We start from the raw sequence: 24,630 nt of genomic DNA, 5'->3' as shown, positions 1-24,630 counted from the left end.
CTCACTGAAAACATAATGTACATGTTTGCCCATCGACTGGTTGTCAATACTGAATCAACATTGAAACACTAGAAACAGGCAGTTCTGTTGTCCGCGACAGAACCTCACCTTCTATTTTGCTGCTGAGCATATCGATATCCCTGCAATGCAACAAGCCTTGGGTATTCTCTCGGTCTCTGCGTCCTGCATGCACCGGGTTGGTACCCCGTAGATTATTCCGACCTCTTGTTTTCAGAGCTTTTAATGTCTTGCGGCGCAAGGTCTTGAAGGTAGACTGGTTCCTAATCGATAATCTAGGGACCAGGTCTGTCCATAGGGTTGCAGGCCAGTATAATCGGTCCAAAATTGCCTACGCCGGCCAAATCACGATTTGCATGCCCGATTGTGGGCCATAAACTTGAGGGTTTGTAAAAAAAAAATATGGGTGGAAGCCGTGCACAGGACTGCGAGCTTTATACTTGTAGTTCTGTGCAATTTGGACGAAATCGGGGCCCTTAAAGCGCTCTATTTTGCAATGGAGTGTAGGCATCGTTTTTCAAAATGGCGATGGGCTTCAGGACTATTTTAAGGGGTGATCATCTTCGGATGGAAATTTCTACTAATTTCAGTTAACCCCAAAAAATTGATAAGAAAATGAAAGATGATGAAATAAGCTTTCATTTGATGTGTGTCTCGAACACCTTGGAGAGTTGTGAGTATTTTTCCTGAATTTCTGAAGTGCATGGGGGAATTTATCATTTGGGTCTATGGCAGTTTATTTACTGGTCTGCAACCTTTAGGCGCATAATATTTGTGCCCAAAAGCAATCCAAAATAAAAAAACTTTTCTGCAGAGGGTTGCTGATGCCCCAAAAAGAAAAAGTATTACATTGTATTTCTTTAAAATAAAGGTAAAGACTGCATCGCACAAAAACAAAGCTATTTCATGGGTCATTTCAGCTGCTGATGATGCAGGTAGGGAAGGGGAATTAATTTTGTTCCCCGGGCGGATAAAAAAAAAACAGTCACAAAACCACGCAGGAAATTTATGGGCAGCATCGACCATTGAAACCGACGTATGAGGAGTATTTCAACCCAACTGGTTCTAAAGGAAAATCCGTATTCCCCTTTTTTCGGGGTTGTCGTTTTTCCTTACAATAGTGGGATATTTTCAATTTTTTGGCAAATTGCAATTAATTCAGGTGTAAAATTGAAATAAAATTCGATCGCCACAAAGTACACGGATGTCAGCGTTTGCTTCGTTTAATTTTTGTGGTGGTGTTAAGGAGGCCTATGTGGAAGGTGCGGGCAATGAATAAGTGGGGCGTGGGAAAGTTCGTATTTTAGTCGTGTGATTATTTCGTATGCCAAACAATCATCGAGGCAGTGTGCGTTCATTGTTTTACAGTAAACAGCTACTGATTTTGCACCGTATAAACGAGCCAACAAAACACATTCAGGAGGGGGGGGGGGGGATTGAATGTTCCTCAAGAATGGCGTAACGGGGTGCAGTACAAAAATACGTCCACACCTAGGATGGCCGCATTCTGTCGTATGTGAGTTACAACACCTATGATAGTAGGAAGATGCAACTTAGTCGAGGGGTTAATATTGAAACCGTACAAAGTCGATTCCAAAAGACTTAACCCTATCATATCAGGACCGGGCTGGGGCACAATACATTTTACGTAATAGCTCTAAAATGCTTCGGCCGATAGACATGACATTTGACGACTTATTCTAACTTTTATCGGGAGTCAAAGTTTGGCCATTTTATATCAAATAACCGAGGAAATATGCTCGTCTAAAACATTTTAACTTTGAACCTATAAGATATTCAATTAGACTAAAATTCGTGGTCATGTGACCAACTACAATACATGCTGGAAATCCAATATGGCCGCCATTGCGCAAAAAGCCTATAATTTCCACCTTTTTACAAAATTGTCTGGTGTTTTTTTTTGTAATTCTAGCATTAAACAAAACAAAGCATTTGCTGATTTTGATTTAAACAAAACAAATTTGAGACAAAAGGGACAAGCCCCTGCTTCAGTCCATGTAATAAAATGCCAACAAATGCAAACGGTGTAGAGCGGTACTACCTTTCTGTAAAGAGGATATGCTGTCTATACCATTATGTTCTATTCTAAGACTTGTCCTTTATTGGATTTTTTTTAAAGTTGAAGGGCAGACTGTTCAGTGTTTATGCAGCACGCAGTGACTAGACGTTCTTGAGTGCGCATTATTTTCATTATCAAAATCTGCAAAGAGGGACTTGAAGTATAGGTGAGCGCGGACACCCGGGATTTTTGTTGTTGCCATTGGCTTATCTAGCTCCCTGACCTATGTTCTTGAAACTCAATGGTTCTTAAGCCTGGAGTGCTGAATGGTAACACATAGCAACCGATGAAAACTGGTATGCAATGATGAAAAGATGTTTCATCGCATGACGTCAGCCCGCCCCGATCTATCAATGCATGTTGGACGTAAAAACTGTGTAAGGGCCGGGCTAGGCTTGGTACTAGTCAGACTGGTTCACTGGAGAAATGGAAGAAACACAACAGGCTGCCATTCAATTTGTACTGAGGAATCTATTGATAATACATATGGGAGAGAACACATGAATGTCAATATACCTCATAGAAAAATAAATAACTGAAAAAGTATGAAAAACAGTCCAATGCTCAACTCCCATACAGAACACACATTTAAGGACATAAACTTGTCTGTTCGACGTATGGCAAAAATATGTCAAAATATTTACAATACATTTCAACACGAATACATTAGAAAATATGTTTATTTGATATTAAGAATTAATAACAATAAGTATTGTTTTTTTTATTAATAGTTTATGCATTTCTTGTCAATGCTACTAGATTTTAAAATGTAACATACTGGAAATGTGATATTCTTTCCCCAGAAAAAAAATATAGAAAACAGTAGCCTATTGCTATTCAACTGTACAATAATATGTTTTATTCATTTGGCATATACATATTTTCATATTACACAAAATTAATTCGTGCCATTTTGTTTTCCTCTCCAGTCATATACACGAGACATTAACTTACAACACTCCACGCAGTATTTCTGGAATCTCAGACTACATCAATGCTAAAAATTAAAATTAATTAAAGAATTAAACACATTGCAATGCTTATACAGTATTTCAAAAACTCTTTTAACTTTCTCAAATCGGTGTGGTTTGTACTCCAAAAATACTTCTGAAAACACGTATGATAAACTTAAAACATGAAATTGTTACTTCAAAAATACGTTTGGGTTTAATTAATAACTATACCGATGGTTTGAATTGAAACATTCATATGGCATTTGTGTATACGCAGGACCTGCAAACTTTTCTTTGGGGGAAGTACCTAAGTGTGTATGTTGACATGTGGTATAAGCATGAATCTTTCTACTTCAGCCTATATTAGCTGAAGAACAGTGAGCTCAACTGATAGCTAAATGACACTCTGCTGCAATTTTGAAACACAAACATCTGACAAAGGGACTTCATAAATGAAAGTGCGTAAAGTGACTGGAATACTATATATAGACTCCAATACAAGTACTACCCTAAAGAGAGTTAATAACTTCGGTTATTGAATGGGAACTTTCGGAGTTGTAAATTAAGAAAACATGCTCGGGAAACCACCTATGTTGAGAATAACTGGTTTGGTGTGAGCTGTACAATATCGTGCAACAAGATACATGTGTAAGAGATATTTTAAATTGTTAAACAAAATGGCTTCCGATGAAACTCGTTCTGCATGTCAATGAGGTGCCGTAGCTAAATGAATTGCAACAATTTGGAAAGGTTTATGTGGTTGGCAATGGGCCAATCATGCACAATACCAAAATGGTTGTTCTTGCAGTGTAATCCGTTGATGTACTGGGAAGGGTCACACTGATAAACCAGGTGGTTTCTGAACATAGTAATATCTCATTTAGATATTACAATCTATCTTGGTTATCAATTATTACACCGAATATGAAATAGAATCTGTATAAATAACAGCAAAGTATTCAGTGTATGGAAAAAAAACTTGGAAAAACAACAATTACAGAGTACACATATATCCATGCCACTTTATAGATGAAAGAAAACGTACAATTTTGACATGGATGCAACGACATTCTTGATATTTATAGTCCTCATCACATTCATTCAAACCCCTCAATAGGGCGGTAACATTACAAACAGTCATTTCAACTTATTGGCTTAAATGATTGATTGATCTATCCCCATTAGCATCCGGTGTTTAGATTAGCTGAAAGAAGTTCAAAGTGTTTTTTTTTGTTGAATCAATTGATATCCTGTTTTTCCGAAAGAAACTGTGGATATGCTGGCACCTAAACAATAAACAGATGTTGGAACCCTTAAAGATGTATCTATTTGTGTATTGGGATTATGTACTATGAAGAACCTTCAAAGCACATTGTGTGATCCAGGAGTACTATCATTCAGGCAGAGGAAATTATCTGACAACTCCAATGAAATGTCCGTTTCTAGTCATCAGTTGATATTTCGTTATCGATATGAACTTGAGGATACTCATTTCCTTTGGAAGTGAATACACAACAAACCAAATTTGTTTTGGGGTTTCAAATCAAAGCCATTGAGACTATGATGCTTTCCTTTGAATCAAGGACTTTGAGATAAATACTTATTTCATTCTGCTAATAATTTACAAAATTCACTGCTCATTCACATGAACTGTTAAATTGTTTTATCTATAAATACTAATGCACCATGCTATAAATAGTTATTAAAATTATTCAAATATCACTGGATCATCTAGAATGACAAATTGAGTCTTTATAAGAACTTGATAGAGAACACAATTTTGGACATGTCATTGATTGTAATACCCACTACTACATGGCGATGGAAACACCAGCAAGCTTTCAGCAGAAGGTCAAGGGTTCCCGTCATGCTCTTATTGTTCGCATATGCTTTTTGATGTGCCTACCTTTCATCACTGAAGGGAACAATCCTAGTTTATTAATACAAGCAACTGACTGGAATGACACACAATTTAAAATAAACACTCTTTATAGTTATACTTTTAGACTTGTGTATCAGTCAAAAATTCAACTGGGTAAAAGTATGACAGAAGCATATATTAAAAATATGTAGTAAAGCACATGAACAATAACCTGCTCTCTCACAAAAGAGAACTAACATATCTCCCTCGCAGTGTAATTAAGAAGAGCCATTCAGATTTGTGCTACTGTGGTTCCTTGACTTACTGAGAATCAACCTATGTGAAAGACAGAGACGAAAAAGAAGAAGTTGAACTAGTCAAAGTGATGGTTATCCCTTCCTCAGCTTGAGATGGGAGAGACTAAGTCTTTGTCTTGTGCTGCTTTTGAGAATCATCTGTACACTACTGATGTCACAGGAGGTATGATAGCGCTTTGTGACCATTTTCTGAGACCCCCTGTTGGAGGGACACATTGCATGTGAGCGCTGATGACATGGTGCAATGTACGCATGAATCATTTTATTCTGATCGTGCACAAACCCACAGCATCTTTGCATGAGCATCATGCGGCATGAGCATCAATGCGTTTGAATGTCCCTCCCAGTGATCTCCCCAACTCTCCCCTTGTAACCCTTGAGGGGGTACTTCTGCACAGACTCCTTAAGCCAATCCACACCAGCCTGTATGCTGAGTAAACCAGCTTACTGTCAGGCCAATCACATGTAAACTAGGCTCTTTCCTTGAATCTCCAACAACTACAGATACTGCATTTTGTTGCATTCATTTTGATGTTTTCTCAATACATGCCTTCTAATAACCTCAATAATCCTCCAAGTAGAAGTAGGACCCCAACCCTGTTATCTTCAGCCGTTGTTTTGCCTCAATGCGGCAGGGCCATTGTAAACAGAAGAAAATATACAAGGGCAAGCTAACAATGTGGTTTCTTGTAAATGATGTTTGTTTCGCATTTAGCTGCAACATTTTATGAAAATAGAATTTCAGCCAATCAGTAATCATGTGCTATGGGTATGGCCTAATTATCCAATCAATTTAAAAAAAAAAAAAAAAAACACCAGCTGAATTTACAAATCCACGGGTAAAGCATATGAAACATTATCTACCACTCAGATGGTTACGGAATTTACCATGTTTAAATTCAAATAAGTTAACAAGATGATATACATTCATAGTCCAGTAACATATGGACCATTACCCTAGACTAAAGGAAGGTCCAACACAATCAAGATGAGTTGGCATAAGATAGACTTGCATAAACACTTTGACTCATTCAGTAACTCAAACATGTGCATGGGCCTAGGATGTGGTATTTAAATGCACATACTTAACGTCAAATTATATTCTGTACAGTATTTGCAATCTGAGAAGTTTGGAAGTTTAAATAAAGTATTTTAGTCAAAAAAGTTACCCTATTTTTTTATTTGAAAGTTTCTACAATGTCATGACTGAAATAACTTCATAACCGTGGCAAGCTAGAAACACAGAATTGTGTCAATTCAATCATTGCAACATTGTTGGCGACTTGACTTCTTAATTTATGAATGAGGACTTAAGGATCCATACAACTGAGGACAAATACCTTCAACTGAGGACTTATACCTTCAACTGAGGACACATTGATTTATAAGGACTCATTCAGCTGACTTATGGACCTACAGTTGAAGCCCCCAGATGCAAATCTGCCTGTTGGTAATTACATTAACTGTTCACAGAATTCAAAGGTTCAATAAACACAATTTTGTCAGAAAATGAAAAAAACACAAGTTGGCAAGGTAAAGCTACAAGGTCATTCTAACAGAATACTGATGTTATCCAATAATTGAAGTCACGCAGGCACGATCATTACCATGCAATGACACTCTTTCAATAGGTAAGGTAATGTACTTAACTATTTCTGAATAGTGGATCTTTTATCAAAAATGTATTAAAATCAAAGAGAGCTGCGCAGCGTTTCTTTTAAAAAATGGGATGATCTCATCCCACTATGTTAAAAGTCAAAGATTAGTACAGAGATTAAAGGGGGAAAAAGAAGGAAAACAAGGAAGGAAAAAACAGTTTTCCAACATGCCATGTGGGTATTCAAACTGTGGATGTCCACATCAAGATTTGATCATATTCACTTCATCAACACACAGATAAACGTATACAAGTCTATGGATGCCACTGAAACCGAGTCTACAATCAGTAAGTTTTGTATGCAATCAAAAAATGGGCTGATATAAAATGTGCGAGTAAGATGGAGCAAAAGATTGAGTCTTATTACTCACTTCAGAACTGCAACCTCACTTCCATTTTACTGGTGTTCTCTGTGGCCTGCATGCATGCAAGTACATGACGCGGTGCTTATCTTAAAGTGAAAATTGTCCAATTTTGATGTGTACATATGCAGTTGGCATAATTTACTATCCCTTTTAATTGACATCCTTTGACCATTCTCATTGCGTAGATTTCACACACATCCAGTACAGACAAATCTCAGTAAACATCACGGCTGCCAATACTCCAACTCCCATCCATTCTGCATGCATCCAGTAAGAGCAGTGTAACAGATCACTTGTCTGTCACCATGATTTAATTATTGTAACAATTCATTCATACAATGACAACAAACACTAGTTTCGATGCTGAGATATAAAATGCTTACATTTAAGAGTGCACAAATCTCCATTTTGAAATATAATTCATTATCAAACAGTTTTCAATAAAGGAAACTTTGCACATGACTGATACTCAAAGAATAAACAATATTTCTGTTTGCAGAGGGTTATCTTTATGTGGAATAAATCGGCAAGTTAACACATATAGGGCTTATGGGTTTGTTTATGGATACAGGGATGCCACAGGGTCTCCTTAAAAAAAAAACGAACTGGGTCTGCTTGAAAAAAATGGAACGGCTGCTTGAAAAAGTTACAAATATTGTAATTATTCTGGTGTTTATTTTCGATAAAGCCACACTAAAGAACGTTAAGCACACAAACCATACAGCCCTAGCCTCCAGGTCATGCTGCTAATATTCATGTTTGTTTTGAAAAGCTCCCCTCCCTATGTCCCACGACAGCGCATCACTTATGTATTGCTCACATGTATGTGTATGTGTAGCCATGTCCATGCACTCGTGACTCGTGACTCAGACTCAAGACTTGAACCAAATGACTCGAGACTCAGACTCAACTACAACTGTGCTTTATGATCCGTGGAATCTAGCCTATTCATCAATATGTGGTGAAACCAACGTTATAATGCAAAATGCAAGTGCAAAGTATTTCGTCGCGATTTACAAATTGTCTTTTACCAAAAAACAAGCCCAAATGCTAGTTTGGTGGGTCACCACAGCCAGATCCCAACAGCTGGAGCTTACATTATTTTTTTCAGGGATCATAGACTAGGGAATAGTTTTAAGGGTATAAAATTCTTATTTCTATAAATTGACCAAGTGAATAATTGTATTGGACTATTATGCCTTCAGGTTTGTAAAGGTATTAGACTTTGTTCTTTGAGTATCAATATCTGCATGAAACAATCACAATTATTATTATATTAATTGCAATTCATTATAAAAATAATATAAAGCCTTATCATCTGATGTCATGAGACATCTAAGTATAAACGACTAAATATATTACTTTTGTTCCCTGATTCCATTCATTTAAATACAATGTGGCAAAAATAATTTATTCACAAAATACCCTCATCCAAGTAGCCAATCCACACAGGCACCATCTGTTTGCCGGGCTCCGATTGGCTTTCAGTGCTGCATCTTGATTTCCTGTCTGTTATCTTCATCCTGACTCATACCAATCTGTGATTGGTCAGATAGTCCGGCACCTTGTAATCTGATTGGCTGGCCTGATCCTGGCTGCTGTAGGTGTAAGGCAATGGCCCTCTGTGGCAGGACGGTAGACTGTGACAGCACTTTACCCCCTTGCTCTGTAGCTACAGCAGGGGCTAGCGTCAGACCCCCTGGCAGGACCCCTGTGCCCACTTGCTGGGTAGGAATGCTCTGGAAGAGGTTAGGAATCAAGGCGCTACTCAGCGGCAACGGTTTGCCCTGAGGATCCATTGCTACGAGATTAGAAATCTGTTGCTGAAGTTGCTGTTGAATTTGCTGGGGTGTAAGTTGCAGCTGATGAAACTGTAGCGCTTGTTGCTGCTGCTGCTGCTGTTGTTGTTGTTGTTGTTGAAGCTGCTGCTGTTGCTGCTGGTTGGAGAGCTGTGACACGGTCCGATGGGGATGGTGTTGATGGTGGCTGTGTTTTTGGTTCAAGGTGGATTTCTGAAGGTTGTGTGAGCTGCCTTTTGGTGAGACTAGAGTAAGTTTACCTGCGTGATATCAAACACCAACAAAACAAAACATGTTAAGCTTGATACTCACTAAATGAATCAAGTTGCTTAACAGCAAATTTTCTGATGGGGAAGCACATGTATATTTATGTTACTTAAACTATCAAACACCTTACTCAGAAAACTGATAAAAAAAAACCAACACGTTATGCTAAGTGATCAATTAAAAAATATTCCTTAAATACGTTTCAGGAAATTTAAACACTTAACTTCTAGTCAACTTACTTAAGCCACAAGTCATAGTCTTGAAAAATGATAAAATTTACCTCCTGGGATTGCAAATAGACATAAGTTTAAAAAATAAAACTATTTTCAATATTTCCTATAAAACCTTTCATCAAAAATTGTTTGAACTAGTTAATCCATAAGTGTTAAGTAGAAACCAGTAAAAAGTTTGCCTTTGTGCACGTACATGACAACAACACAGAACTGCTATTAGGCCAAAAAAAAAAAATTTGGTCTCTGGTCAGACCACAGTTCCGGAATTGACACGGCCACGCGGCTTTTTTTTTTTTTTTCTTCAAGCTTGGATTGCACAGACAAGGTGGGTACTATTTTGCTTTTTTGGTGTCCTCATGTACATTGGTGTCCTCCATAATTTGCCTTGGTGCTTTTGATCATTTGCCTTGGTGCAATTTCCCATTCCTTGGTGCTCTTTGGTAAAAAAAAATTGAGGAGGTGCGGAAATAGAGGGCGCTATTGGAGCTACCGCGGAACATTTTTGAAAAAAAAAAGATCGACGCGCATGATTAAAATCGACGCACGCACTGACCAGAGACCGACTTATTTTTTTTTTTGGCCTTACACTCATGCTCTATGAAACTGTGTAGGATGAGGAAAGCATCTAGAATTTGTGTAGCTCTATTGAAATGTGCTTAACCCTATCAGGACCCCCCTGTGAAACTTCTTATGGTATAACAGCTCTGGAATGCTTTGGCCGATTGGCAGGAAATTTGGTCGTTTTTCCTAACTTTAATCCAGGGTCAATATGACACTAAAATCAATTGTGTAGGATGTCAATGGTTACCATGGCTACCTATTTAAAAACACAAGTACATGTAATCAGACAATTTGGTGATTTTTTAAAATAAAACTGTGTAAATACGCATTTTTTGTGAGTCAAAACCATTTTTTCTTCGCCTGAACCTATCAAGTATCCACTTTAGACAAAAATGGATGGTTAACGCAATTTGAAAATTCAATATGGCAACCATTAGAGTAAAAAGCTGTTTTTAATTTTCACCTTTTCTGCACAATTTTCATTGTTTATGGGTAATTTTTTCCCAGTTCTTGCATGCAAAAATGCAAAGCATTTATAAAATCACCATAAGTAATTCATTATTGCCTCCTTTGGTTAAATAAATGCAAATTTTGGGACAAAATCATAAAAACTGGTAATGTTGCCCCCAGCGGTGGCGTTGGACACCAATTTATTTAATTTGAGGGATAATGACCCAAAACCTGTTTGCACCAAATCTAAAAGTATTTGAATGAAAAAGGTAGAAATTATGCCCAAAATACGACTAGAAATGCACTAAAGCCCCCTCTTGTGGTTTGCAGTACAACCAAATTACATCATATTATATAGTACCGGCTGACCAACATTCCTGCCAATTTATGGAAAATCGGCCCTCGCATATTGAAATTATATTACCCAAAAGAATGAGATATGCTTAGAGACTAATCAGCATCAAGGAATTAATTTTGCTTGACCATAATGTAAACATCCTTGCAGAGATCACAATCTATTAGCACATTTCCCCCCTCTGTATGCAGTTTCATGCAGAAGTTTAATGGTGAAAAACAAGGACTTCTTACCACTTGTATTAAATGAGCCTGTTAGCAGTTGGGCGGTTACATTAGGGGATGCGTCTGCAGACCCCGTACTCGGTGAGGGTGTACTGGTTCTACTGGGACTCATCCCTCGTTGCACGTGATTGGCTGATGCTGCCGTTGTGGTACCTATGGAGGTACTCGTATACGGCTTGAATGTGATATTGGTTGGAGAGGGAATGATGCCATTGGGGAGCGGCGAGGTCAGCTGAGGACTGGCTGAGTTCTGTCAAGGATGAATCAAGATGGTACAAATAAAAAAAAGCCCATAAAGAGCAGTAACAACGGCTTAGTCATGATACAGGGATTCACCGATTCCCTTCACCGACGTACATGTACATGTATAAACACTGTATACTCAGTGTGTTACCTCCCGAGTGAAAGTTGGGAAAAAATCACTCGGGTGGGACTCAAACCCATGACCTCCTGCTTTCTAGTGCAGATGTCTTACCACTCGACCACTGAGCTAACGGGATCGGTTGGCTGGTTTGAATCTGATGTACATAGCAGCGGGTATCGCATAAACTATTATAAGATGGAATTTTGCGTCGGGGTGATATAAATCAAATTAGGTTTTGCCCTTCACCAACATTTAAACACTGTATACTCAGTGTGTGAACCAGCCAACCGATCCCGTTAGCTCGGTGGTCGAGTGGTAAGACATCTGCACTAGAAAGCAGGAGGTCGTGGGTTCGAGTCCCACTCGAGTGATTTTTTCCAACTTTCACTCGGGAGGTAACACACTGAGTATACAGTGTTTAAACGTCGGTGAAGGGCAAAACCTAATTTGATTACTTGTTTTGTTCCTAGACTGCCAGACTTGCAGTCAGGTTCATTGTGATCTGTGGTTTACAAGGCACATGAGTGTTTGTATGCACTATGCACCCCACACAGAGGTTGCCAATTATCAGTAAGTTTCAGCAAATGACATTGCTACATCCGACAAATTCAACAACACTAAAGACTGTAGGAGGCTGAATCCAACATGATTCAAAAGCTACATGTACATCTACAGTGCGTCCCAAAATACCCGCACAATTTTCACGGAAACACATACAATGCACCATTATTTTTAAATCATTCTAAAGCTTGGAATCTTCTTGGTAAGTATTGGTTTGATTTTGGAAAGGCTTTTGAAATGATTCCTGTTCAAATAAAGGCATGTCAAAAACAAACTCAACCTATTTCAAGGAAAATCAATCATGCGCATTTTTTCTAATGTGGAAATGGTTCATCATGATGTGATGATCTGGTTGCCAAGTTTTACTTTCTGTGTTTCCTGTTCTTTTCAATCCACGTAGACCACACATTAAATGAATCCACAATATTGTTCTTCGCTTCACTTTTGAAATTCATGTGCAAGTACCGGTATGTAACTATTCACAAAGTGCACTCAAAGTGTGACTCGAGTTTGCATCTGATGTACCACATCATCAATTTTCCTTAAAATCGGTTGAGTTTGTTTTCGACATGCCTTCATTTGAATACAAATAATTTTAGAACTCTTTTAAATATCAAACCAATACTCGCCAGGGATAAAGTTCAATTCTGATCTTTAAACTGGTATATTAGTATTATGGTATAATGGTATTGTGGGATGCGCTGTAAAGGTCTTTGTTACTGTTTAAAACAGAACAATCGTAAACTGGATACTGTTGGATTTAGTATGGTTGGTGAAGATAACGGTCCAATAGTTCCTTACCGGTCTGAGTTGAGGGCTAGGTACAGACTGTGGACTCTGTAATGGTTGACAGGTATTGAGTGTGGTTCCTCTCTCACTACCAGATACTCCTGCACCAGTCCCTACTGTATCCTGGGATGAACTGTCAATAAAAGGCTGACTAAGTATTGCTACATTCTGCAGACTGGCTGTTGTATTGCTGCCGGACAGGCGTCGCCCTTGCCTTTCCACTGAGGATTTGCCTGAGCCAGCACTCTTTGTTCGAGATTTCACGTTCAATTTCCGGTCATAGGGCAGCGCTAGGGCACCAAGGTTCCCTAGTAATACTGGAGTATTTCCAAGCGTTGCATTCAGTATGGGAACAGTGAAGTTGCCAGTGGTTTGAGGGGTTGCCGCATTACCGACAGCACCACCATTCACACTGGGTTCAATGTTGGTCACCACAAAGCGTAGGTTTTTCAGAAGGTTCCCTGACAATTCCTGATTAGCGATAGAGGCAGGATCCAAGTTAACCATGCCACTGCTGAGGATATCTCCCGGTTGCAGTCCGCTGTTAGTCACAATGGAATAGCTACTTGAGCCTGCTAATGTTACCGGGCTGGCATTGGAGACTGAAAACAAATTCTGTGCAACATTGCCACTCAGACCTGCATTGCTTTTGCCACCGCCACCTCCGCTTTTCCTACGGGCCTTGGAGTTCTTGATCGGATGCTGGAGGGATGAAGACACCTTACCGTCAGCAGATTTACTCAGAGTTTTCCCTGACGTTTTCCCACTCAGTTTCTTGCCTGTGGCAAGCCCCTTGTTGAAGTTGTTACACATGGCATTAGGCAAGCTCTTGGTTTTACTGAGTGCAATAGTTCCACTACTGCTGCTGCTACATGTTGTAGCAGGGTTCCTACTCCCACTAGGAGTGTTATCAAATGGTGAAGCACTTGACAGAGTGAATGCACTTGTGGAGGCAGCAGAGTGAGATGCAGAATTGTTGCTTTGAAGCTCAGAGGCATGGGACGGAGGAGTAGTATCCATAGGGGTTGTCAATTCTTGAGATGAATCACTTGATAAGCAGATTTTCCTAAAAGAGTTAGAGAATTAAACTTTTTACAACTAGAAAGCACTCAGAGAGTGTACACTTCCGCCAAGGCTAAACAATTTCCCACCACTATACACAGCACCAATGCACAAATGTGGTTTCTAAAACAAATCCTTAAATTTTTCCCAAAAGTTCTCCAAAGTTCCCAAATTATGCATATGTATATGTACAGGAATGGCTTTCACCGTAACTTGCTATACCTGACACGTTATTTGCATCACTCTTCTTCTTGTTATTGATTTTAATGGTGTAGTTTTTCAATCCCACTTATCATTTTGCTCAGATGTTATATTCTTACCTTAAGTGTCTGCTGTATCGATAAACACAACAATAAACCACTCAAACTGTGTAACTTCGTGTAGCAAATCTTTAGTTTGTGTCGTTTGTCGATGTCTAGTCTCTAGCGATCGCAATTCGCTCGGGGTTTTTCCAATGTCCAGTCACATGACCAGTCCTATTTGATCGATAGAGGGCATGCTATTTTGCAAGCTGCTGCGGTCATGTGGCCTCCGCAACGAGCCAGCAATTGGCGTGCTGGCTGCATTTAGGCAAGTGTTAGCAATTAGGCTTGAGAGCCAGGATTTGTTGCATTTAGGGTTGGAGTCAATCACAATGACAACATGTATGCTGCATTCCCGACGTGAAAAAACAAAGAGCATTCGGCAATAATGACAAAAGTTTCGCGATCTTTTTACGCAGAACTGGGCATGCTTCTTCCGGTCCGAAATTTCGAGTAAGTGCGGGCATGTTTATACATGATGTGCTATTCTTTTGACAGGAATAAGTTCTTACTTCGAGTTAAACGGGTTTTCCAGTTAACCGGTTTTGACTTATCGAGATTTCGCTGTATTTGGAAAATACTACAACCAGAAATTCAATGCACTATTGAACTTCCTTCAGCACACCTGTACAGGTTGCAGCAGTGGTCCAGGAAGTCAGGTTGTGAGCTACGTTTCCATGACGAATCCTTGGTTTCTTACCAGAAATTAATATACGATGAAAAAGATTTTAAAAATAACAATAAGAACATTTGCAATGTTGTTGACCTACTTGAATGGAGGTGGTCTGGAGTGTTTCTCCACTAAGGCAGCCATGGTGGATCTTAGATGATCTAATCTCCGATTGAAGGCGTAAAGGCCCTTACCAACTTGCCGTGCACCAAAGGAACACATCTTGGATAGAGAAAAAAAGAGCCTCTTCAGAAATCAATAAACTGACAACAAACAAGTGTTCTTTTCTGCAGTCCCTCATTCTTCACTCATCATATTAACGAGGAACAAAACTACAGAATTGAGCAGGAACCATTTTTCCATCTACATCTGATTCTGAAGGCCAAACAAAAGACACATTTCACACAGCTAGTTGGTCTAAAACAAATCATGTATAGCAAATCAAATAGATACTGCTGAATTCAACGGCAAGAACAAATGTGGCATTTTCTGTCACAATCAAACACTTCTGTACTCAGCTGGATTATTATTATTTTTTTTTTAGATTTTCAGATTATTTTAAGATTGGCAAATTTGTGATTCTAAATATGTCCAAAATATATTTTAAATGTTCCAGATGGTACATTTGCCTCTCAAGGTGATTTTCTGGACGATTTGTAGTGTTTTGGTTCAAGAAATGCCTCTCCCAAACTTGTTCTGTTTTCAACTTTGTGACATCACAAACTAAACAGGCATAATTCTGCAAAGGAAAGTCGATTTGAAACAATTATAAAGGAAAACATCTTTATTCTGACAATATCTTAAAAACCTATTTTTGAACATCAAAAATGACCTTTTTTTCTTGCTCTGTCCAATAAAATTCAGAACACAGGTAACATTAAGAAATTCCATGTACATGTAGTTGGTATCATGGTCCAGTGGTTAGGGAGTTTGATTAATGTACGATGGCAAGTGGGTTCAAACCTTGCCAAGAACATGGTGATTGTGCCCTTAAGCAAGACAATTTACTACAATTGCCTCTCTGCACCCAGGAGTATAAATAAAATGGGTACCTGCGAGGGTAGAGGCCCGAATGTGCACTGATATCGGCTGCTGCGTGGTACTATGGCCTGATGAACGGGGAATATTTGTAAAGCGCTTTGAGATTGTTGATACAATGGAAAGCGCTATATAAGCACTACAATTCATTTATTTATCTATTTATCAGGGCAACTGAGGTGGCTTATTAAAAAGCTAACTAGGACTGTTGCACTTACTGCAACTGGTCTGGGATGGTGATGGGAGCAGGAGTAATCGCATTTCTCCTTGTCTTCTTTCGTTGTCTTATCTCCCTCGGAAGGTTTGCCATGGCTGTTACTGCTGTTGGTACTTCCACCCTCTTGTGGATGTGTTTTACACTCGTTAACGGTTGCCTCCATAGGTACAGGGTCCAGCACTGTCGGAGGATGGTGGCTTTTTCTACTTTGACAAACAGTAACATTAACTTTATGCACATATGAACAGTATTGATGATTCTTGTGATGTGTGCATCAATTTACTCAGGATTCAGGTGTCAAACAGAAAACATTTTCTTGGAAAACCGACAAAAATATTCACAATGTCTAGGACATGCAGAGGCCTCTAGAGTTTGAGCATGTCTTTAGTAGCAACTTTCTTGTGATCAATCCATTTGCCTATCCTAGGTCAAAACGGGCAATGATCTTTGAAAAAACGGTCTGTTATTGGGAACAGTCAACTAAGACATGTATGAAATTCTCTAAACAATACTCCAACTGCATTGAAATTGAATATTTGAATTACAGTTATCATGTCTGTCAGCATCACATGCAGAATGTTGATGTCAAATAGGAGGGCATCATTTGAACATAGAGAAAGGAATACAGGAATTTGAACTTCCCAGGCAATATTAGCTAGCCAATTAAAATCTAATCATTCCCTGTATGCCCATGGCCAAAGCACAACGACCACAGGCTGAGAGTAATAAACCTTTACTATACTGCAGAGACTTGCAAGACGTTTGTGGCCGCTTTTATACAGCTTTGTGTGCTGAACATATGGGAATCAAATCACGTACATGTAGCTGCTTTTTCATTCACCACTTGATTGTTTTGTTATACAGCGGCAAGAAGTTGCCTGGGTCTTTGAAGTTGCAACTGCTTCTGTGTTCCTTTCTCTACATGGTGAGTCATAAAAAGGAAACCCAAATGTCAGGACAAAAATAAAAACAATTCATATGCATCCCCATGTCAATTTTTTTTGGTTTTGACGAAAGGACACTTACCTTTTTTGTGATTCGTGGACAGATCTTTAAAACAGTGGTTGTGTTTAACATTCCGTAACTTAAAAAGTACATGAGTGATTTGAATGATTCTTCTGCTTAAAGAAGACTTATTAGTTGGGCTTTCATATCCTAGATTTTGAAAGTGCTACATGCAGAACTTCATTAACAAATTGGTCATATCATTTGGGTTTCCTTTTATTTGACTCACCCTGTATGGTTCATGTAGAAACTACCAGTAGACAGATTTATTTCCTGGTAGAACACTTATGGACTCATTTTCTAATCTCAGCAAAAACTGTTAGCCACTCTTACCTGGCCGGAAGAACTAAGTTGAAGTTGTAAGTCTTGGTAGGCCCAGGTACAGGCATGATCTTCTGGAACACAGTCAATGGCTTGCTGTTTGCTTCCGATTTCACATGCAGATTACCCACTGGCTGTGGTCTAGGGGTTAGGACCTTGGGCGTCAGTGCTTTGGGCGTGTTGGGGCGGCTTTGTGTAGCCTTGGGTGTGCTGGGTCTAGCTGTGCCATGGGGCGTGGTGGCGTTGTGTTGGGCTAGGCTGGATACCGATGATGATGCTAATGATGCTGCTGCTTGTTGAGTAGATTTCTTGAGCAGAGATGGGTTATTTGCAGCTGCCTGGGCCTGAGATCGGGCTTTGTGTTCAGCAAGTAGTTCATCGAAAGTTTTCCGTCTTCCTTTGACAGCTCTCCGTAGTGATAAGGCATGAGTCTGTTAAAAAAGGAACAGGTATTTCCAATGACATTTGCATGTATAACATGGTAAGAAGCTCTTTTCAATCAGTTCCTATAAATTGCCAATACCAGTTTTGTGTCAAATTTCCAGTTTGGGGGTAAACAGAAAATCTAGATTAAAAGGTAGGTGCCATAAAAAGACTACCTGTGAGACTCAACTTATAAGTCCCTTTCATATCTCTGTACATCATGCACTACATGAATGCAAAACATACATGTAACGTCCTTACAGAAATATCATTCTTTCCTTAATTGTATGGATGAGCCAAATTATGCCCAAACATGAGCAATAGAACAATGGCAATGAGTAGTGTACAGACTGGTACCTGTACAACCATCACGACCCATCCCAACCTATAGATTCTGTGCATAAATAGTAAATGCACTTGCGACTACTCACAGGAGTTACAGTGTGCGAGGAAACAGTGAACTGCTCACTGCTTCACACATGTATTACACTGAGCAAGTGTGCCAAGCGTATGGTAGCACTTGGTGTTCAAGTTTCCCACCTGATTCCATTTGCGGGGTACTTGTGCATCGAGTCCATAAATTGTTTTGATGAATGAAAAGTTTTGGGGTAATCATTTGGACAACCGTGAAAGTATTGTAAGATAGCAAAATGGAACCGTTTAAAAAAAAATTAAAAGTGAATTAATACAGCGATTTTAAAAAGTCTGGCCAAGTCTGAGCAGAAATAACTTGCTGACCTTGCAGGTGAGAGACCTTGTGCACTGTCTCTGGTCGACATCTACCCATACACCACAATGCTTGTTCACATCAAACTCCCGATCTGAAATGAGAAAGGTATTTCTTCAATAACCCTAACTTCCATTCTGTCTTTTACTAAGTACTGGACCAAGTCCACCAAAATCCATCAATCACACTGCTTCCAATGCATGCTTTGCTTTAGGCCTCCAGGACCAATCCATCACACTCCACCAATATTTAGTCAAATCATGCCTGCAGGATCAAGTCCCCCAAAATCCGCCCGAATGGGGGGGGGGGGGGGGTGGATTTTGATGGAGTTGGGGAAGTTGGAGTTGGGGAAGTTAGGGTTAAGGAGAGTTTGTTTATAGTAAGGGATGGAATGACAAACAAAGACTGTTTTTTGCATCAACTCTAACTATCACAATAAAGAAACAGTGAACCTTGACCTCTTCTTCCACCAATGTGGTACAGGTTCAAATATCCCTGTTGTTTTGCATAATTGTCTCAGTTTCCATTCCCTTCTACTGTCCTAATTTCAATGTTTTCAACAAGTACCGGTATCCAGCCACATGCAATATTGCTTTTCAGTATGTAAAAATACACACATAGGAAACCCAGCTTACTGCTTTCCCACATGAGTATACCGTACTTATCTTGCTACAATGCTTGACAATTTAAAAGTCAACACCACATGCAAAAGTTACAACTTACATGTAGCTTGTGATTGTGATATCAATACAAACAAATAATCAAAATCTCAGTGAAGTATATTTGGGCTATTCGTTGGTCACTTTTTGACATAAAATTGGGCTCGTCTGATTTTTGAAGCTTTACCCCTTGTTAAGTACTTTTCACTGATTCATCAGGTTAGTACTTTTAAGTCTCTACCTCACGTGTCTAAGCTGCTTTTTTGTTTGACAATGGCAACTAATACCTTGATCCAGTTCTAAAATGTTTACCTTTGCACAATATATTCTTCTTTGGAGACGGCTTTTTGTTTCTTTGTTTTGGTACAGGCTGAGCAGGAGCAAGCTTGACCAAACCGGTAGGAGCTGGCTGGATTGGTGGTGGCTGGACAAGGCCTGGTTTCACTGTCTGCATCATTGTGGTGGGACCCGGTGCCAACTGGACCATAGCGGTTGGAACCGGTTTGGTTGTCTGATGATGCTGGGCCAATGTCTGCGACTGCTGCTGTGGGACCAGATTGGGAGCACACTGGAGAGATCCGCTTGACACTGGTACCAACTCAATTGTAGTCTGTTGGCTGCTTGCCAATGACACCGGTGAGATTCCCAGAGATTGCATGCCAGCATCGTTGGCTTGTTGGGGTGACATCTTTTCAATTCTGACGACTGGGAGGGTGGGACTCACCAGATTTGCAAAACGGTCCTGAAAGTTGTTTGCACAAATGTTGGTCAGTTCAGTAAAAGATGAAACTGGTTTGCAACTTTTCAATGTGAACTACAATAAAACACATGTAGTGATTTGGTATTTACATTCGTTGTATACATGTATACATGCAACAAGACCCAATAAACAGTGCAAATCTCGCCTCATGCAAATTATGTATTCCATTAAATTCAAAGTCACAATTTCCACAGACTAATATACTAGCACATGTTATTGGACTCATACATACATAATTTCAAGAATGTAGTCTTGGATTAAGACTATTGACAGTGCTTCAAGTACCTTCCTGGAATGCTTGGATTAGTTACTTCTTCATCAATCAATAATGCAAAGCAAGTTGTTCATGTACTTCTATCAACATGCAAGTTACCTGTATTTCTAGCGGTGAGTTCAGTTTTCCAGATACTGCTGGTGATGCATCATCCCCGCTTCTACCCGTTGTGTAATTGTGGGGGGATTCCTGTCTTTGCACTAAATGAACTGGCAATGGCTTATTAAGTACTGTGTCGAAGGTCATCTCCGACGCTTGCGGCTGTGATGCCGCCCTCGATGGCAAAGAGAGTTCACTGTGCGTATGGTGACTGTCCTCATATCCACTGAGGGGGATACTTGACTGGGGCTGATGGCATAGGGGGGCTCTGGGAGTGATTGGGATGCGGATGGGAGGCGAGTGCATTATTTCCATCGGGCAAGGGACGTCCGGTGGTTTGTCCGGTGGTTTGCCATGCCGTAATTCTGCAGTTAGAAAAAAGGCAAACAAGACAGTTGAGTGATTTTGTATCAAGTTACCACTGCATGTTTAGAACATAAAAACGTGTATCACTTCCCTAAATATTTTTTTACAATGTACGTCAAAAAATCTCTGCAAATGTACACATGTGCACTGTGTATAAATCAAGCTGCTAAGTATATTTGAACAATTATTACAGGTACCTGTTGATTTCAGGGCATATCATTTTACATTGCAAAGCTTTACGTAGACAAAACTCCTTTTGTACATGAGAATGCTGACACATAATTAGTGGTGGGATTCCATTATCCAGTTTGAAGTTTGCAAACCAAATATTCAAAGCCAACATTACAAAAAATTAAACCTTTCGGGTTTTTTTTGGATACAATTAGCTGAAAACTGCAACTGAAATGTCCTCCAATTTGCTCCATGCTCTCTGATTGTAACCGCATTCACCCATTAGCGGTGCTCTTGTGTTCATGAAAAGCCAGCCCATTGGACTGATCTGAGAGTTCCTACCCAATTCTTTTAACATGACAGCTCTGGAGTCCCAGCTGTCATGAATCCAACAAACTATCCACGGCCATTAGATGAACCACAAGTTCACAAGAAATATCACTCGCTACTTTTTGTTGGCATGATTGTGGTTTGAATGGGAATTTCCAGTGAAACCGGATAACCGGTGTTCAGTTTGTAAAAAAAAAGGATAACCTGATTTTGAAATCTCCGATTTCTCCCACCACTACACGTAATATGTCATTCATTAATAATGTGACTACATGTATGTACATGTACAGCACATGAGCAAACTACAAACAGGAAGTCTCTTCGCCCACTTACATTTACATAGAAAACAGATGGAAGGGAAGTTAGATTTGGTTTATCCCGTATTTGTGCAGCTTACAGTATTAAAGTAACATTGTTTAAATGCATATGTAATATCTCCACTAACAATGTGAATAGGGATACTTTCAAGTCGTCTTTAACATATATGAGTCAGCTGTAGTCGAGACCTCCATGACCAAGACCGAGACCGAGACTGAGGCATTCGAGACCGAGACCAAGACCGAGACCAGCTCTTTCAAGACCAAGACCGGACTTCCGAGACCGAGACCAAGACGTCCGAGACCAAGACAAAGACCAAGCATAAAGAAAAAAACAAAAGAAATCTCACATTTCCAAATATATTATTGGCAGGTTGAAAAAAATTCAAACATATTTTGGACGACTTTCATACCGCTACCATGTTGATTGATTTTTTATGTAAATTTAACTAACAAACTATGCAAGACCTTGGCCTGAAAAACATGTTGTCAGTCAGGCGAATTCCAGTTTCAAAATATAAATTACTGCCTAAATTGCAGCCAACAAGTTTGGTAAAGTCGGTGTACAACTTCCTGCAAACAAAGGTCAAACTTTACTTGCAGAAGGCTTATTGTTGAATGTAAAGTCTAGCAAATACTCCCTAAATGTCAGAAATGAAGCACAAGGACATGTTACATGTAAGCGTTGGTAGTCATGTCTAGGACAGTACAATGTGTAGGAGTGAAATACATGGGCAACATAGCTGTGCACAGGTACCGAATTGACAAGCTGAATTGACTGGTCTTTATTCCAGCTTCCATCTTTTCCTTCAGCATGAAAACGTACACTTTAAACAAATTCATTTAGCTTTGGAATAAAGATTAGCTTGCAAGTGAATAAAGCCATACGTAAATGGTACTTTTTGTTGAGGTCTCGACAGGGCTTGGGGGTAAAACCTTAGGCTTTGGCATCCGAGACTGAGACCGAGACCGAGACCGAGACCAGCACTCCCAAGACCGAGACTTTGATAGACCGAGACCGAGACCGAGACCGAGACCACAAAAAAGGTCTCGAGACCAAGACCAGGTCTTGAGACCTACAACACTAGGTTACAAGTACCACGTTTGTAAGACCTTTACTTCCCTACTTTTGTTCTTCTTTTCTAGTGACATTTCTAACTCCATAGTGGGGTACTGAGGTCTATTAACACTGACTTCCAAGGTCCAACTGTTGTAGGGCAATGTTTATTTTCATGCCAAGCCTTACAAAAGTTCGACACCCATTTCATGGGTCATTGAAGTGTAAAATATTAATGACCATAATTTCTAACAATTTGTCCAATTGAGTAAAAAAATGTCATATTAACTAGGCATGAATGTCTTAAATAATAATAAGGCACATGTATCCATCAGTATTGGTGCTCAAGGTGCCACATCATTATTACCCTACTCATTGGGCCAATGAAACATTCCAAAGACAATCTCAGCTCCCTGGGGAGTATACATGTACATGTACAGCTGGATGTTGCCATTTTTTAGGCGCAAATAGGGCCAATGATTTTCAGTTTCAGAAAAGTGCAAATTCTGTTTTCAAAAATCCTGAATTTCGTTTCAGGCTGAAAAATTCCGTTTCACATTTATTCAATACAAAAATTGGCATTTTACATGTATATAATGCATTATACAATGTACACAGAAAATAATTCCAAGACGATAATGAAAAAGTCGTTTGGTTGGAGCGCGGGAAACTGCCCTCAAAAAGATTGCTTTTTTTTAATCAACGGCCAATCAATGTACAGACGTAGTATTTAAACTTCGCCACAGTCAAGTCGTATACTGCACTGCCACTGCCACACACGCAAGAAACATGCAATAGCCGTACAGGCCAATCCCATGACGTCACACACATCACTGGCCGAAGCGAAATTCATGTAGGCCTACGCCATTTCGTTTTCGGGCTAACGTTAGCGGCAAAATAGGATAGTTTACGGTAGATTTTTTGACCTAAGCATGACATGCATTTCTATAGAGCCAAAGTTAGATGTTATACAATTGGTTGACTGACTGCACAGAGAAAAATAAACCTACCGATGGAGCAAAAGAGACCCGCAAGAGCGTGTTGTGAGTGTGATGATTTTCAACCGTGCACTGGCCGACAGCTACGGCGTGCGTCGGGACTGTCACTCCCATGACTACGCGTACTACTACGGTAATGATCTCGTAAGATTTGCTCTGATCTTGAACGTTTTTGTCCCACCAAAAGCGTGATATAAACACCGCTCATTTGTTATATGGCTCGTCTGTTCAATCAATCATCAACTATTCATTTTGTATTCAATAAATTTTATGAAATTATGTTTTTTATGAATGAAATTACAGAAGTAAGTTATTTTGTTCAGATTCAAACTCCGTTTTCCGTTTCGAGGAGCAGGCTCCGTGAATACCGTTCCGTTTTCCGGGATTGCGGAAAATCATTGGCCCTACGCAAAGCAGCTAGAAAAACCACCATAACCACCTCTGCCCTCACAGGTACCTATTTACTCATGAGTGGAGAGAAGCAATGAGTGACAAAGTGCCTTGCCTAAGGGCACACACACCATTACCCCAGGCTGGACTCGAACCCACAACCTGCGGAAACTTTACCTGCAGACCACGAATGCACCAGACATTAAAGCCATGGCAGTCCACTTTACAAGATTTAAAAAAGGAAAATGTGTTGCATTTCCAAGATAAAGGGGTCGGAATGTAACGCCCCCCCCAAAAAAAACCCCCACCTTCTTAGGGTTAACTGGTCATACTCAACTTTTTATGTTCACATAATTATGCATAAGAGGTTTTCTACATTTTTGAAATTAACTCTCAACCAATGTGTTTTGTATACATTGCATTCACCATTCTTCCCCAGGTTAATGCCGGGTAGTCACAGACATGTTAGAGGCCACTGTTATTACTGCGGCAGACAGATCTCAAATTGCCTACACAATCAAAACAATCAATGCAATGCCTCTTGGAGGAAAAGGTAACATGTGCTTATGTATTTTCAGCCTTTTCCCAAA

General features: G+C 39.6%; 1 protein-coding gene across 2 annotated transcripts in view; it reads right to left on the bottom strand.

Moving 5' to 3' along the window:
* Window positions 1–2,549: 2,549 nt before the first annotated feature.
* Window positions 2,550–24,630, bottom strand: part of LOC119731670 (ataxin-7-like protein 1) — a 47,041-nt gene continuing 24,960 nt past the window's right edge. Inside the window, exons 4-12 of one of the 2 annotated variants that reach the window (XM_038204876.1) lie at window positions 20,412–20,776; window positions 19,591–20,020; window positions 18,631–18,713; window positions 17,482–17,900; window positions 16,145–16,349; window positions 14,989–15,110; window positions 12,867–13,920; window positions 11,150–11,390; window positions 2,550–9,310 (exon numbers count right to left, since the gene is read on the bottom strand). In XM_038204876.1, coding sequence (XP_038060804.1) covers window positions 8,736–9,310; window positions 11,150–11,390; window positions 12,867–13,920; window positions 14,989–15,110; window positions 16,145–16,349; window positions 17,482–17,900; window positions 18,631–18,713; window positions 19,591–20,020; window positions 20,412–20,776 — 3,494 coding nt within the window. In that variant the 3' untranslated portion in view covers window positions 2,550–8,735. The remainder of the gene's footprint in view (window positions 9,311–11,149; window positions 11,391–12,866; window positions 13,921–14,988; window positions 15,111–16,144; window positions 16,350–17,481; window positions 17,901–18,630; window positions 18,714–19,590; window positions 20,021–20,411; window positions 20,777–24,630) is intronic. The other variant, XM_038204877.1, reaches the window with a different exon arrangement.

The sequence above is a fragment of the Patiria miniata genome, unplaced genomic scaffold, assembly GCF_015706575.1.
Source record: "Patiria miniata isolate m_02_andy unplaced genomic scaffold, ASM1570657v1 HiC_scaffold_24, whole genome shotgun sequence".
NCBI classification, from domain to species: domain Eukaryota; kingdom Metazoa; phylum Echinodermata; class Asteroidea; order Valvatida; family Asterinidae; genus Patiria; species Patiria miniata.
Note: the sequence above shows the minus strand (reverse complement) of the source record. Positions and strands in the feature narration are given on the sequence as shown.